This window comes from Megalobrama amblycephala, linkage group LG23 (genome assembly GCF_018812025.1).
Source record: "Megalobrama amblycephala isolate DHTTF-2021 linkage group LG23, ASM1881202v1, whole genome shotgun sequence".
Taxonomy (NCBI): domain Eukaryota; kingdom Metazoa; phylum Chordata; class Actinopteri; order Cypriniformes; family Xenocyprididae; genus Megalobrama; species Megalobrama amblycephala.
In genome coordinates this window covers 713690-731077 of record NC_063066.1, presented here as the reverse complement: position 1 = coordinate 731077, position 17388 = coordinate 713690, and the positions used below count along the sequence as shown (strand labels likewise).

The 17388-nt window shown below is 39.2% G+C and overlaps 1 protein-coding gene across 1 annotated transcript; it reads left to right on the top strand.

The window, feature by feature from the left end:
- The first annotated feature begins 816 nt into the window (after positions 1-816).
- Positions 817-17092, top strand: LOC125258779 (equilibrative nucleobase transporter 1-like). The gene is made up of 13 exons (XM_048175833.1): positions 817-934; positions 1031-1269; positions 1815-1944; positions 3411-3457; positions 3542-3618; positions 4602-4694; positions 4787-4926; positions 5199-5329; positions 10865-11008; positions 11166-11273; positions 11689-11875; positions 12345-12468; positions 15646-17092. Exons 2-13 carry the CDS (start codon positions 1083-1085, stop codon positions 15745-15747), a joined length of 1470 nt encoding a protein of 489 aa, XP_048031790.1. The 5' UTR covers positions 817-934; positions 1031-1082; the 3' UTR covers positions 15748-17092.
- Positions 17093-17388: the final 296 nt, after the last annotated feature.

Sequence of the window (17388 nt, the reverse complement as noted above, 5' to 3'; positions counted from 1 at the left end):
TACCACAGCACACCTTCAGGGGTCTAGAGGAGTCCATGCCTCGACGGGTCAGCAAAAGGGAGACCAACACAATATTAAGAAGGTGGTCATAATGTTATGCCTGATTGGTGTGTATATAGTTACTTCCTCTTTTTGATGACCACATGACATTTTTCAAAAGCATTTCAAACCAACACTACAAAGAATACATTTCTAAGAAGAAGTTGATCCGTCAGGTTAGGGTCAGGACGCTGACGTCGATGGTCACACTGAAGAGGAAATTTGTGGAGGTCTTGTGATCATGACTGTGAAATGTGCATTTAAGAGTTATTTTATTTTGAACACTGTTGCATCACTGAGTGCCACAGACTGCAGGGAAGCCTCAGAAATATTGTGTCCTGTGCCAATCACACGTCTAAGTTCTGCTTTTATTTATTTTAGGCTCTAAAAGGGAAACACCAAGAAGTCATAAGGTATCGCAGTCACGATCCGTTGTGCTGAATGACCAAAGACCAGCTTGCATTGAGGTGTGGATCAGTGCATTTATCAATCCTGAAATTTCAAGCATTCAGACAGTCTTGATTTGTGGCATTTTTGCTCAAATCCCGCCTCACAATGTGGAATGTAAGCTTGAGGAGTCCAAGAGAGAAGTACATACAGATGTTTCAGTATCAGTAGTTCATTCCTTCAGTTCAACTGTAAGAGTCACTCAGCAGCTCACAGATTCCACAAAATCATTATAAAGAATTATATTTATTCAGAGTACTGGTTGGACATGTAATGGGGATCATCTGGTCACATCAGAAATGTTCAATGCAGAAGAACTTGAATGTTTGCAAACACTATCTCTCTGCCTCTGAGAGAGGAGGGATTTCTGCAGATGGGAGGGAAAAGCGGCTCAGAGGTCCATATAAAGAGCCAGCGAGTGAGGGAGGGAGAAGTGTGTGTGTGAGCGGTGAGTTGAACTGAACAAAGTGCATTCACGTCTCCTGTTATTGTGCATGCAGCTTTTTTGCAGTTTGGATTGATTCATTTTGTGCTTGTTTTCAAGGACACTGGCGAAGCTCCAAGGCTGTTTGAAAGAGCAGAGAGAAGCAGGCGAGATGTTGGGCTGTGAGGGTGGCGGGCCGAGGGTCCGGTCCTGGGTTACTCTGATCTCGGGGCTGCTGGAGTGTCTGGGGTTCGCAGGGGCCGTTTTCGGCTGGGCAACGCTGGTGTTTGTGCTGAAGACCGAAGGCTACTTCAGCAGTCTGTGTGTGAACGCCACCATCAATGGAACCGCTGTGGAAGGTCAGTTGTAGATACACTCGTGTTTGTGTGTGTGTGTGTAGAGTGTGGTTAAAGGATTAGTCCACTTTTAAATAAACTTTTCCTGATAATTTACTCACCCCCATGTCATCCAAGATGTTCATGTCCTTCTTTCTTCAGTTGAAAAGAAATTAAGGTTTTTGATGAAAACATTCCAGGATTATTCTCCTTATAGTGGACTTCACTGGCCTCCAAACTGTTGAAGGCCAAAATTACAATTATATTATATTATTATTTCAGTGCAGCTTCAAAGGGCTTTAAACGATCCCAGACGAGGAATAAGAGTCTTATCTAGAGAAACCATCGGTAATTTTTGAAAAAAATACGACTATTTATTCTTTATATAAACACACGATGAACGTGTACGTGCTTCCGCATTCTTCAAAGAGTTTACGCTGTACTTCCTATGCCTTCCCTATTGTATTTACGGAAAAACGAAACTGGAAATTCTGTAAGTAGAACAGGGAACACGTGGGACATTTTATATGACAGTGGACTAATCCTTTAACTCTGGCGTTGTGTGCTAGATTGCAGTAGACAGGATGAGCAGTTCTCCCTCATCTTCACCATCGCATCCTTCATGAACAACTTCCTCACGCTGCCAAACGGCTTCCTGTTTGACCACTTCGGGACCACTGTTGCCAGGCTGCTGGGAATGTGAGTGTATCCGTATGTGTTCCCACTGTTTGCTTGTTTAGGCCTCCAAAGCAATTAGGAGAGTAGTGAATAAGAGAGGGAGATGAAGGGAGGAGGGGGATTTGGCAGGACACAAGGGATCTGTGGCGCACTGAGAAATGTGGATGCTTTCAGTCTTCAGAGAGATGAACGACCTGATGAAATATAGTGACCAGTAAACCAGTGTGGACACTAGCCCAGTCACACCTATAAATGTCTGAACGTCACTGCGGTAGATAACAGAATATAAAAACATTTGCTGCTCAAGAAACATTTATTATTATTATCAATGTTGAAAACAGTTGTGTACAAAAATTTTTCAGGAAAGAACAGCAGGATGGGGCGGGGGAGCACGAGATTTAAAGGGGCCGCAGCCTGAGTCGGTGCATAGTTAATGATGCCCCAAAATAGACAGTTAAAAAAATGAATAAAAAAAAAAAATCCATGGGGTATTTTGAGCTGAAACTTCACAGACACATTCAGGGGACACCTTAGACTTATATTACATCTTGTGAAAACATGTTCTACGGCACCTTTAAAAAATCTTACCATTCAAAAACTTTTGACCAGTAATGTGTGTGTGTGTGTGTGTGTGTATATATATATAATATATATATATATATATATATATATATATATATATATATATATATATTTATTTTTTATTTATTTATTTATTTTTTATATATATAATTTTAATGTTTTGTCTCTTCTGCTCTCCAAGGCTGCATTTATTTGTTCAAAAATACAGTAACAATTGTGAAATATTATTAGAGTGTAAATCAGCTGTTTTCTATGTGAATATATAGTAAAGTGTAATTTATTCCTGTGATCAAAGCTGAATTTTCAGCATCAGTGCATTCAGTGTCACATGATCCTTCAGAAATCATTCTGATATGATGATTTGATGCTCAAGAAACATTCATGATTATTATCAATGTTGAAAACAGTTCAGATTTCTGTGGAAACCATCATACATTTTATTTTTCAGGATTCTTTCATGAATAGAACAGCGTTTATTTAAAATAGAATTGTAAAAGTCTTCACTGTCACTTTTGATCAATTTTTTGGACACTTTTATCCTTGCCAAATAAAACATTTATGCCCGGTTTAGTCTAATTCCAGTCTAAAATTCATGTTTGAGCTGTTTTAACTGAAGGCAGCATTTCTTAAAATATGTCAGAGCCAATGTTTTGTCAGTTTGTTTTTCTAAGGCACGTTTATAAAAGATACTTAAAGAGCTACTTAGTCCTTAAGCCCTGCCTGTGAAACTGTGAAAAAACAGAACTGACCCCAAGCTCTTCACTTGTATATGTGTGTCTGAAGTGTCCAAATATTTTTGTAGCAACTTCCTATCTCAGCCTGTAATAACATGATCCACATGTTCACAGAGAGAGCAGAGAAAACATCTATCTGACAAACTCTCATATTCTCTCTTTGCTTTACAGATCGGTATACACTGCAGGAATGTTGTTAATAGCCTTTTCCACTCCAGGTAAACAGCATTTTTATATCCACTCGACCTTTAGTATATTGATGAAGTTGAGAGTGTTTGTTTAAGCACTTTTCCCTCCTGCAGCGAGCTCCATCCTGCTCTTCCCGGCTCTGTCCTTCATCGCTGTGGGAGGAATTCTGTTCCTGGTCACCAACATGCAGGTACTGGACATTCAGAGCCCTTTCTGATGGCTAATATCAAATGTGTGAGCTGCTTCGGTGCATGTGATTTAACCGAGTCTCATGTGAAATGACTGTCAGGTTTGGAGGTTGCTGGTTTGTTAATACAGTACAATCTCTTCGCAATCCGGGTCTGAGTGGATTGGGGAAGGACTTTGGTGTTGTGGATGCTGGAGTCCATCCATCTAGAGCACATCCATCTCTTTTATTTCAAAAGAGCATGAAATAATAAAGTCAGCTTTGTTCCTATAGCGCTTTATACAGTACAGACTGTTTCAAAGCCACTTTACAACAAGGCTGTAACCATGCGGTAACCAGAATGACATGGCATGGTTGAAGAAATTAAATAAAGTATTTAAAGGGATTTAAGGGAATAAAGAAGAAATAAGAATGGTAAAAGAAGTTATAGGTCTAATTATAGCCTGAATTTGTGAAGTAGTCCATTTAAACGCAAATAATATTTTATTTAAAAAAATGCACACATTCACTCTTTTTTGTATGTCTAATATGTTAAAAATCTAAAAAAACATCTCATCACATTTAGTTATGAATAACATTATTTAAATGACTGTTTGCATATGTTACCGTGGGTCTTTAAACATATCCATCATAAAACAGTTATCATATATTAAATGTTTAGCTACTTATATCTTTCGAACGCACAATTTCACTGTAAAAACTAAAAGCATCTCGTTTGAATTCACACTCGTCTTCAGTGAATAAAATAATCAAGAAGAATCAATGATGCAGTTTTTCAAATATGAGACAAATTCAAATTCTGCTGTAAAACAGCTTTTAAAAGATAATGTCATTATCATTAAGGTTTTCTTTTGTTTTGTGTAAGTGAATTCAGATCAAGAATATCACTGAATATTAAGTGTCTCTTTCATGTTTTCCATTATACATTTCCCTTTCATACAAACTATAAACACACATATAATGTGTATTGCTGGAACTGTCTCCAGGTGGGGAATCTGTTCGGCGCTCACCGCTCCACCATAATCACTCTGTATAATGGAGCCTTCGACTCTTCCTCTGCGGTTTTCCTCGTCATCAAGGTACAGGCAAACAAACAAAACCCCTCACATCAAATAATAATGTAAAGATGAGACTGCTGGTGATTGTTAGAAAGGTCACATCTGTCTTTCAGCTGCTGTTTGAGGATGGCGTGTCTCTGCGAGTGTCTTTCCTCTTCCTGGCCTGCTGCAGCGTCATTCATCTGTTCCGCACGTTTGTGCTGATGCCTCGTACTCACATCCCGTATCCGCTGCCGGAGAACTACAGCTACGGGTAAACAACACCTTCAGACACAGGCTCAAATCCACAACTGCTGCTACATGTCAAACTGTTCCACTTTTATATCTTTATATTAGCTTTAAATCATACAAGAGCTTCTCCTGCAGGAAAACAAGCACCAGATGTTTCATATTATCTACTCAGTTTCATTGGGAATTTTTTCTCAGAATACTAGTACTTGTTCTGCACAGATTATGCTGTCGAATTCAGTGTATGATTCCTCCCACAATGCTTTACCTGTGACTGTTTCTTGTTTACATCAATAGGGTGAACTGTGGAGTAACTCGGGATTATAACGTTGCAAAGACTGAAAATAAAAACATCCAGACTTCTGAGTCTGAGGAGGAAAGGCCATTTAAAGAGACTTCTGTCCCAGGCCAAAACACAGTCACAACAGGTAGGCAAGAGTTCAGCTGGTTTGTAGTACATATGTCATTTCTGCTATAAAGATCACTCAGCCAATATTAGCACAAATCAATGTACATAAAAACTACAATGTAACATAATTAAAAATGTCTGTAATTGTTACAGTCAAAACCTGTTAATACCGTGTGATTTATGGTGAAAATAGTGAAAAGACATTCCCAGAAGTGCCTGTGGGACACATCATATATGAATGATTATATTTTATGTAATTAATTTTGTTTCTGGACTTTGGTTCATCATGTGTTTTTTTGGTTTTACCATCTGTATTATCAGGGTGGTTATCAGTACATTTTAATTTGTCAGATTTTGGTATTCAAGAAGAATGGTATATTAGCAATATATATGATTACATGTTATAAATATAGCTGCAAGCAGCGATACGGGGTCACACCCTGAAGCACCACACACACATCACACTGAACATTCAAAGGGTCCTATCACACACCTGACGCAATGCAGCGCGATGCAAGTGTTTTTTGCTAGCTTCAGCCCGACACAGTTATCATTTTCACATCCTGCACCATGTTGTTTAAATAGCAAATGCATTTGTGTCCATCTGTTTGCCCATGGATGTGCTGGTCTGAAAACGAGGTGTGTTCAGGTGCATTGTTGGCATGTTGCTATTTTGAGGAACTGAAAACGACTGCACCAGAGACTCTGATGAGATGAGACTCTGGTTGGTTTATTGCACATTACGAGAATAGGTACAACCCTTTTAGAGCATGTGCCGGGTGCGCTGAACATTTTTTCTCCATCGTTAAACTAGCAAAAGTGTATTCGGACACGCCCTAAGTGCACCTGTGCCGTGTGCTTTAGACCATGAGCTTAGATTGGTAAAATAGGGCCCAAAGACTCTACAATGTGAATCTCAAAAGCACAAAACACTATTAAGATTTTGTATATAATTGTGTCAGGATTCACTAGAAATAACAGGACCCAAGCGTAGAGATGAGTGATGAATGGTGATTTATTTACAATAAAGGGAACAGTGTGCTGAACAATCCACAGACAGTCCCACAACTGACGTCTAGACAGGAGATTTAGCAGCAGTCACTGGAGTATCAGACAGGATACAAACACACACACACACACACACACACACACACACACACACACACACACACACACACACACACACACACAGAAACACACAACACAACAGGGGAGAAACAAGATACAAGGACAAAACCACTCTAACATTAGTATGGGCTATTGTTTGGGAGGGCAAAGCCCTGACATGATTACACCGCATGTTATGGCAAGGCAAGGCAAGGCAATTTTATTTGTATAGCACATTTCATACACAATGGTAATTCAAAGTGCTTTACATAAAGAAGAATAATACAAATAGAACATAAGAAATAGAAATAACAGTAAAAACAGATCATTTTGTTATCTGGATGGAAGAGCTAGGAAGTTTCATGTTTTTTTTTGTTTTGTTTTTTTGTTGTTGTTGTTGTTGTTGTCCGTCAGAGTGGATCTAAACGGATCTATCCATCAGAGCGGATCTAACTGGATCTTCTTTCTTCCTAATTCTCCCAGCTCTTTCAACCAGACAGCAATATTTAAGATGCATTAAAAGTCAGGAATAACAAGATGATACATAAAAGATATAAAATGCATTAAAAATGAAATAAAAACAGGAAACAAATTAAAAGAATAAAAAGATAATACGTATAAAGTAAAAAATGCAATCAGTTCGGATATAGCACAGTGCTCAATCAGAAAATGCATAGATAAAAAGATGTGTTTTGAGTCTGGATTTGAATGTGGCTACTGTTGGAGCACATCTGATCTCTTCTGGAAGCTGGTTCCAGCTGCGGCTGGCGTAACAGCTAAAAGCAGACTCTCCTTGCTTTGAGTGAACCCTTGGTATTTCTAAATGACTTGATCCTGATGATCTGAGTGATCTGTTAGGTTTATATTCTATGAGCATATCTGCAATGTATTGAGGTCCTAGGCCATTGAGTGATTTATAAACAAGTAACAGTACTTTAAAATCAATTCTAAATGCAACTGGAAGCCAGTGCAAGGACCTGAGGACTGGTGTGATGTGTTCATGTTTTCTGGTTCTGCTCAGAATCCTGGCAGCAGGGTTCTGTACGAGCTGCAGCTGTCTTATGGTCTTTTTGGGAAGACCAGTGAGGAGCCCATTACAATAATCCACCCTGCTGGTGATGAAAGCATGAACAAGTTTCTCTAAGTCTTGACTGGAGACAAAGCACCTAATTCTTGCAATATTTTTAAGATGATAATATGCTGATTTAGTTATTGTCTTTACATGGCTACTGAAACTCAGGTCTGACTCCAAAATCACACCAAGATTCCTGACTTGATTTTTAGCTGTTTGAACCCTAGAGTGAAAGTATGTGTTCACTTTGAGAACTTCATCTTTGTTTCTAAACGCAATGACTTCAGTTTTCTCTTTTTTAACTGAAGGAAGTATTGGCACATTCAACTGTTAATTTCATCAATGCACTGGCACAGGGAGTCAATGGGGCAGTAGTCATTAGGTGAGAGGGCTAGGTAAATCTGGGTGTCATCTGCATAGCTGTGATATGCAATTTGGTTCTTTCTCATTATTTGGCTCAGTGGCAGCATATATATGTTGAACAGGAGGGGTGCAAGTATTGAACCTTGAGGGACTCCGCATGTCATGGATGTCCACTCAGACTTATGGATACTCACATAATAACCTCTCCCTTCTAAGTATGACTTGAACCATTTAAGGACCATCCCAGAAAGCCTGACCCAGTTTTCCAGGCTGTCAAGAAGAATGTTGTGATCGACAGTGTCAAACGCAGCACTGAGGTCGAGTAGAACCAGCACTGATAATTTACCTGAATCTGTGTTAAGGCGAATATCATTTAATATCTTTATGAGTGCTGTCTCTGTGCTGTGATGTGGTCGGAAACCAGATTGAAAGTTGTCAAAGTATCCATTCAAGCTTAAGAACTTGTTCAGCTGATTGAAAACAACTTTTTCAATGATCTTGCCTATGAAAGGAAGATTTGAGATTGGTCTGTAGTTGCTCAATATGGTGTTATCCAGATTGCTCTTTTTCAGGAGGGGCTTAACACCTGCAGTTTTCAGGGATTTTGGAAAAGTCCCAGAGAGAAGTGAGGTGTTTACCACTTCTAGGAGATCTGCTTCTAAACAGTTAAACACGCCTTTGAAAAAAGATGTGGGAAGTGTGTCGAGGGCGCAGGTTGATGTTTTAAGGTGCTGTACTGTTTCTTCCAAAATTTTACCATCAACTGCTTTGAAATCAGACATAATAGCTGCTTTCTGATGCAGCTACCCCAGTGCAGCTCAAGGATGTGCTGATCGTCTTTCTGATATTATTAATTTTCTCAGAGAAGAAGGAAGCAAACTCACAGCATTTGCTGTCTGAGAGCATTTCACTGGGAATCTGACTTGGGGGGTTGTTAGTCTCTCTACAGTAGCAAAAAGAGTGCGGGTGTTGTTTAAGTTTCTGTTTATAATATTTGAGAAGAAGGTCTGTCTAGCTTTGCCTAGTTCCACATTGAAAGTATGAAGGATATCTTTATAGATGTTATAGTGGATTTTGAGTTTTGTCTTTCTCCACATGCGCTCAGCTTTTCTGCATTGTCTTTTCATATTTTGCACTGCTGTTGAGTTTCTCCATGGTGCTTTTTGTCTGCCACTCTTCTTCCTGACTTTCACAGGAGCAATGTTATCAATAACGTTCTGTACTTTTGAGTTAAAAGAATCAAGGATAAAATCAACAGAGTCTGCAGATATGCTTGGTGTTAAAGATATAGCCTTCATAAACAGTGCACTAGTATGCTCATTTAAGCATCGCTTTTTGACCGAGACAGATCTAGCTTCAACAGTCGGAGAGATCAATATATCAAAGAAAATACAAAAATGATCAGATAGCGCTACATCCTTTAATGACAATGGATGAAATGTTTAGACCCTTACTATAATTAAATCTAGAGTGTGTCCACGAGTGTATGTGGGTCCATGTACATGCTGAGTCAGATCAAAAGTATTCAAAACTGTTAGGATTTCTTTTGCATTTTCTATGTGGATGTTAAAGTCCCCAGTAATAGCAAAACAGTCAAACTCAGAGGAAATTGCTGATAACAGTTCTGTAAAGTCCTCCATAAAGGCTGGAGAGTATTTTGGAGGCCTGTAAATGACTATAAGTAGAATGCGAGGAGCACCTTTTAACACAATACCCAGATATTCAAAAGACAAGTAATCACCAAATGACACTTGCTTGCATTGATAGACATCTTTAAATAGAGCAGCTACACCTTCACCTCTCCTAACAGCTCTGCAGACACTCATAAAAGTAAAGTTAGGAGGGGCTGTTTCATTTAGGATTGTTGCACTGCAGCTGTCTTCAAGCCATGTTTCATTTAGAAGAATAAAATCTAGGTTGTTTGTGGTTATAAAGTCATTGACTAGAAGTGATTTATTTTTAAGTGAGCGGATGTTTAAAAGTGCTAACTTAACAGTCTTACTTTCTGTCTCTACAGTAATCTTAGTTTGACGTGTAATAGGCAGCAGATTAACTGGGTTTGCCAAACGGTTTGAGAAGGCCTTTGGCTTTCTATCACATAATAAAACAGAAATAGAGAAAGCAACAGGCACACTGGGTTCCTGCTTGTTCTGTAAACATTCAACAAAGTCACTGTTATCATAGCAGGGACCCGACACACATCACTGAGAGCTGTTATCAATTGTTTTTGGTTCACCTAGAACAGATGGAGGAGGATGAGGGCCCTGGAGTTGTGGCAGAGGCCGAAGATCTCTCGCAGAAGGAGGGGGAGGCCGAGCTGGGCCCACAGGCTTTGGTGGTTGCGGGGCAACTTATTATATTTAATAAGTTCAGATTAGATCATGTTCAGAAAGAAGCAGTGTCTGGAATGGAAGCAGCTTTTGAGCTATTTCCGGCCACAGCACCTCCTGTGGTTTGGGCATGTCCCGTACGGAGTCAAAAAAAACTGGTTTTCATTTACTTCACAGGACTCGACATTGACACTTGTCCGGGACAAGTGGATTTTTGGAAGCTGTTGAGGCTTGCGCTCTCGAGGAGAAATGGAAACAAATTAGTTAATGAAGTCGACTTAATGAATCATCTGATGTCTCTGAGATGTGCCTTGATCATTTCAATGCTGTTAATCATTGTCAAAATCTTCAGCACTGAAGATAGCCAAGATGGACTGAAACATTTGCTTTTGTTCTTTGTTTTGTTCTGTTTGTTCAGTCACATTTTTGTTGCACTTTGATATTATATTATTAGTGTAAATCTTCAGTAAAAATCTCGCTCAAAGGACCTTGAACTTTGCATCTGTTTGGTGTGCGGATTCTCTTTTCTATTTATTTCAGATTCTCAGCTGGCCACATCCTGGATTTTTCAATCTACTCTGTGTTCTGATGATGTGTTCATTCCCCTAATACTTCTCAGACTCGATTGTGAAGTATATCATGTGAAGTGTGTTAACACTATGAACGTTTGTGTTTTTGTCAGAGCGTAGTTTCAAGAGCTGTCTCCTGTCCTGGTTCTTCTTGTGGCATCTGCTGTGGCTTTCTGTGATGCAGCTGAGACACTACCTGTTCATCGGGACCTTAAACCCGATGCTGAATCATCTGTCCGGTGGAGACCCAGGCCTCGGTACACACACACACATACTGTTTTATCCTCATGTTCAGCTATTTATGTGCAGGTGAATCCCTGCCTTTGAGTAGTTTGTGTAGATATAGACATGCCAACAGGCTGCGTCATGTGTGCGTCGTGAGCTTGAACTCTGTCTTCTTGTTTTTGCTAACAGTCAGTAGATATACAAATGCGTTTGCGTTCACCCAGCTGTGTGGGATCCTGTGTGCACCCTGGAACGGCCTCATCATGGACCGCCACAAGAGAAAGCAGCGGGAACCAGGTCAACATTTCCTCGTCATTTTCCTTCTTAGCATTCAGTGTACATGTGAAAACATGTGATTGTAGGAAACGCACTCTCTTGTCTAAAAAGACCATTTAGTAAATTAAAGTTCTGAAACAAACTTCTGATGTCAGCAAGACACATTTAAGGGATAGTTCACCCAAAAATGAACATGAACAAAAAACAAAACATATATGCATTTTGCAGACAAACATTGTTTTGGTTGTGCTTCAGCTCTGCATGACTGTGTGGATGAATAAAAACACCATCTCCACATCGCTTTTAAATTAACATGTCAAACACTCTGAGAGATCATGACAGAAATATAGTCAAACTCTGCTTCTCTTTACCATCTCATCTTGTGAACACGACCCTCAAACCACAGCCTGTTCTCTTCCCTTTCTCTGCTGTGCAGGTCAAAGTGAGCGAGAAGCAGACCTGAAGGCGGCGATATTGTCTCTGTCGCTGACGGCGCTGCAGTGTGTGCTGTTCTCAGTGTGTGCCGCCACCCCCATCCTTCCTCTGCAGTATCTCACATTCATCCTCCAAGTGCTCAACAGATCCTTCCTCTACGGAGGAAACGCGGCCTTCATCAGTGTGGCGTGAGTCACCACAGCACAGTTCAGACAAACATGATCATTTAATCACCCTCATGGCCTTCCAGACCTGTATGACATATCATTTACAATTAACAATTATATATGAAAATTTATTATAGTTAAAATTTATATTAAATGCAATTTAATGCAATTAAATGCAATTTTTGACTAAAGGTTATTAAATGTACTTTAAGGTAAAACTTTTAATTTTTGACGTTATTACAAAGTGCACTTTTTAAAAATGTGTTCAGAAACTGCCCTGAAAGTGTGCTCTCTTTAAGAACGCATGCATTGCTTTTTATTTCATTAATGTCATATTATCTGCACATTCAGCTTTTTAAAAATATACTTTTCAGATTTGAAGTACACTACAAGTGCATATTCTGTGTAATTAAGCACACTTCTATGCATCCAAAAGTAAAAGAACAGAGAGTTGGTATTGGCTGTTTATGTGAACATGAATGTTTTGCAGGTTTCCATCGGAACACTTTGGAAAGCTGTTTGGAATGGTGATGGCTCTGTCCGCTGTGATCTCGCTGCTCCAGTATCCCTGCTTCGCCCTCGTTAAAGGACCGCTGGCTGGAGACCCTCTTTACGTAAGCTTCTGAATACTTTCAGTGCGTCTCACCCACAGGTGCCGTCATGTTCACATCATCTCACGCAGGGCTCGACATTAAGCCTTGTCGTGCGCTTGTCAGAGTAAAAAAGTTGCTTGTCTGGAAAAAAATAGGAAAATATCATTTATTCTGAAGCAATTTTCTCATCAGTGTTCTATCAGCTTCGACATATTTAAATCTGCATATTTACCCTGACGGAAATTTTTTTCTTAATCGTATTAAATGTGCTTCATCTGTCATTTTAAATTCTTAAATTTGATCAATAAATTCAATTAGAACTATAATGGTTCATTAAAGTCATGCCGAAGATAATTTTTTTGTATGTATTTACAAGTTGAATGCATATGAAAGCCACCACAAAGTCGTACATACCAGTGGGAACTAAACAGCTGTTACCAATCAGATTAAATAATTTACTTTGAAAGATTACAACTGCATTTTTGAAAATACAAATATGAAATGGTGGGGAAAAAATGATAAACATGAAACTAAACTGCCAGTAGGTGGTGCAAGTGACCTTCTTAATGAGTCATTGAGTCATTCATTCAAACGATTCGTTCAAATGGTTGATTCATTCAAGAATGACACAATTGTTTATGAATGAGTCATTGAATCTTTGACTCAACCGAATTGTTCAAAACGAATCATTCAGTAATAACACACGGTTGAGTGTTTCTGTGAGATTACGCTACGGTTCTCCTGCGATCTTTGTTTGGAACTATTTTCTCTGCTGAAATGGAACAAAAACAGTCAACATTGCATCTGAAATCTAATATTAACTACTTGTTTATTGAAATGTCGTATGAAATCAGTGTCACGTTTTCGATCGTGATGGTATTCAGGAAGTCGTGTGATGTAGCTTAACTGTATCATATGTTATAAATATAATGTGCACATTTAGAATTTTTACCTCAGTATGTTTACTGAGTTTGTTTGTGTGTTTCGATTCCTCCTCAAGAGCGCAAGCCTCAACAGCGCCACCTTGTTACCATCAGTACATTATACATTATATATAATTATTCAGTATAGATCGCCACTTACACTACATGTAATAAAATCAGAATCATTCTCGCGTTTTTGTGATAACCTAGTTTTTTTTTTGTTATTGACGTTTTAATCAGGCTACTTGTCCGCAGGGGCGGCGCCAGCCGATTTTGCCAGGGCTTCAGCCCCGAATGTTTTGAGTCAAGCCCCAAATGTAATGACTGTCACTGAGCAAATATGAAACTGGACAATAGCCTATGTAAACCTCCGAAATCATAAGTTGTGTAAAGCCTGTAAAAATAGACCTTAAAAATAATCTAGCCTATAGAATACATTTCTTTGCTGTCGGTAGCCTATGGGCTATCCGACCATACACCGGCAGCGCTTTCTCTCTCTCCTCTCCGACAGCGAGTTCACGCACACCGCAGTTGTACAGAGCCACGCCTCCTGTCACTCACTCAGAGCAGCGGCAGGCCTCGAGACTCTCTTTCGGTCCGGTGGAAGGGTTTTCGTTATATAACAACCGATATGACAACTTTAACACATTTATCAGCTATACATTCATTCAGTGTTTTCCATTAATGACCCTCTACTGCCGCCACCGTTTCATAATGAACTGAACATTTAAAACACAGGCCTACTACGTTTGCCAACGAGCTAAAATCGAAACCGTGATATGGCTTTGTGCCTTTATAAAACAGCAAAAGATAGTGATTAAGTATATATACAGTCTGTCTGTGCTGCGTATTTTAAAGAGAAGTGCGCACATTTGCGCACGCGATCAGCTGGTGATCTGGTGATCAAAATTGAATCTCATCTTTTAAAAAGAAATGAGTACAAAAGTATTGTAAAAAGATGTTTGAACCCTTTTTAATGTCCAGGTACAAGTCAATGCTGTTTCTTTGTTCAATTTGCACACTGTACATGGGTTGAAGCTCTTAATTTTGAGTTTCCAGAGTGCACCAGATTGATGCATTTAACCTTAAAATGTACAAAATTTTCTTCCGGGGGGGACATGCCCCCCGACCCCCCTACAGGAGGTACATCCAACAAAGGTTTACAAATTACAGTGTCAAATAGTGTACATTTTCTGAACAAGAATACGACAACAAAAGCTCCTTTGATGTCAGTAAAGCTGTTAATAGAAAATTATATTGTCTTTGGACAAATATAGATTTGGGCTAAGCCCCGAATGTTTACAATGTCTGGCTCCGCCCCTGCTTGTCCAGTCGGGTTAGGGTTAAGGTTATGGTTAAGGTCAGGGTTGACCCAGACGAGCATTAATGTCCAGCCCCGTTTCACAGGCAAAGGAGGTCTATTAATAGTATTGTATGAAGCACAGAAGACCCTAACCCTTGAAGCGTTTTGTTCCCACATTAGCCTAATCACGTCAGCCAAACATTTCTGAGGAAGGAAAAGGTGGGAGTCCGCTTCAAAATAAGATACAGATTCCTGGTCACAAGCATTTCAATGTCCAGGTTTCCTCATTGTTAACTGTGCAAATGACAGATGAATGAATGACTCTTGACTCTTGAGCCGTTGATGTTTTGAAAATCTTTAGTCAGCATCTGTTTGGCAGATATAGATTCTGCATATTTGTCATTTTTCTGAGAACTGTTCAAGTTTCATCAGTCAAACAGACTTTATTCTGCTTTTCTTCATCTTCATCTCTCTTCAGTGTGTAATGTTGTTCTTTGATCATGAAAAATCTCTGCAGAGTTCCAGTTCTTCTCTACATCAGTGTCAGTGTTTCTGAACTCCATCTTGAGTTTTCTTCACAATATTCCTCATTTAAATAATTCATATGCAGAATAAAGGGGCGGGGCCTGGTTGAGTTAGTAGCGTGTTGAAACTGGCCGTTTTGGTAAGAGGTGGGACTTTCCCCAAACACCAATCACAACACACTGCTCCAGCCGACCAATCAGAGCACATTGTGCTTTTCAGAAGGAGGGGCTTCACAGAGACAGGAACTAAACAGAGCGTTACTGACAGACTGGGAAGAGAGGAGCTGCAACAATGGAGAATATGAGGAGAATAATCAACCTGTTCTAGTAGAGCACAAAAACACAATAAAGGGTGTAATAGTTCCTCTCTAAAGCATTTCTGACAGTTAAAAAAGCTCTTGTTTCAGATCAATAGAGGTGACTGAACTGTGCTGATTGATTTCTCCAGGTGAACGTTGGTCTGACCGTTCTGAGTCTCCTGGCCTTCATCAACCCTCTGTATGTTTTCCTGCACTGCCGGCGTCAGGCCGCCCAGAGATCCTCAACATAACGCTCCAGGCAAAGGGAACGTCAGCCTGACCTCTGACCTTTAAAACTGGTTTCTGTTACTTGTTAGTTTTTCTTTACAGAACTTAACAAAAAAGTATAGTGGAAAGAAATATGTTACTAACCTCAGTGGCCTGTCCTGCAGAGGTCGACTCTTGACCGGGGTCAGTGTTATCTGTGCTGATCACAGCAGGAAATGAGCTCCTTTACCCTCTTTACGAACTCCCTCAGGTATATTATTGTTGGATCTTGCGGTGCGATCATGCACGTTCACACTCATGCGCGTAAGAATATTATACACTGTAAGAAAACAATCTGTGAAGGCTGACATTTGCTTTAACCCTAAAACAGTGTGATGTGTAATTCAAAATAGGGGTAAAACATCTGTGAAAACCAGAAATGTCTTTCATAATAACATGGTAGCTAACAAAAACATGTTCTACTAACATTCCTATTGAGTTATAAAAGCGTTATTTCTGAATGTTCCTTGAACGTTCAAAACATTCTAAAAACTTTACTTGCTTATGTGAACGTTAAGTAAACATTCTATTATATCATTCCTCAAACATTATGTGAACGTTACTCTTGAATTTTCTCTGAACGTTCTGAAACAAGAAGTAACATTTAACAAATGTTAAACGAACGTCCAACTATAACGTGTCAGGTAAAAAGTTTAATCAATGTTTTTGTGCTAACTTTTTGAGAAAATTAGTAAAGACCAGATAACATTGAAGGAATGTTCTATTAAAGTCGTCATTAAATTAGATTTTACCCTATTTACTCCGTTAGCACACATTCCTAGTCTTGAAATTTGTCGTGATAATCTTTACTCAAAATCGGTAAGTTTTCTTCCGCTCTGGAATGGCGTTCCTTCTCTGATGACGTCAGGTTGAATATTCTTAGCCAATCCCCTCTAACCGTCAGAATTAAACCCCGCCCTCTATTCAATATTCAGTTTCACTTGGAAATACGTGTCAGTTGCAACTTCCAGTTCATGGGGACTTTACTGGAAGAACGTTTGTTCATAACTTTGAGAGAACCTTTCCAGAACGTTCTGAGAAGGTTCCTTGTTAGCTGGGATAGAACAATGTGACGTATTTTATGTTGCGTGTTGTTTGTTTAAAAAATACATCATAAAGCTAGTGATAATCATAAAGGGAACACCATGAAAATGTTTATATGACATGGATATTTTGGCTAAATGGCAGAAATGTCTGCAGATGAATGTGTGACGGGTACATGTTTGCTGTGGGAGCCTCTGCTGGACACTGTGTGAAACACATCCTCCTCTCACAGAGCTCTGTACAAATATATCAGGATTACTCCAAATAAAGGGAATTTTTGTATAATGGTTGTCTGTGTCAGTGATTGCTGCCCAGCTGACAAAAATATGTTGTAAGAATATTTTGTTAACATTCCTAAACGTTACTTTTGAAAGTTCTCTAAACGTTCTGATAGTAACGTTTAAAAAATGTTTGATGAAAATCAAATTAACATTTCACAAAAAACATGTTCCATGAACTAACACTCTTGATGTTTTTACATTATTAAAGACCTGATAACTTTGAATAAACCTTTTATTAACGTTACTAGAACGTTTGTTCATAACTGTGAGAGAACATTGCCAGAACGTTAGCTAAACTTC

Bases quoted from the DNA above. Each gene is read 5' to 3' on its own strand.
- LOC125258779 (XM_048175833.1), top strand. From the start codon at position 1,083: ATGTTGGGCTGTGAGGGTGGCGGGCCGAGGGTCCGGTCCTGGGTTACT. The intron at 5,330-10,864 runs GTAGGCAAGAGT...TGTTTTTGTCAG, and splicing joins CCAAAACACAGTCACAACAG to AGCGTAGTTTCAAGAGCTGT. The intron at 11,274-11,688 runs GTCAACATTTCC...TCTGCTGTGCAG, and splicing joins GAGAAAGCAGCGGGAACCAG to GTCAAAGTGAGCGAGAAGCA.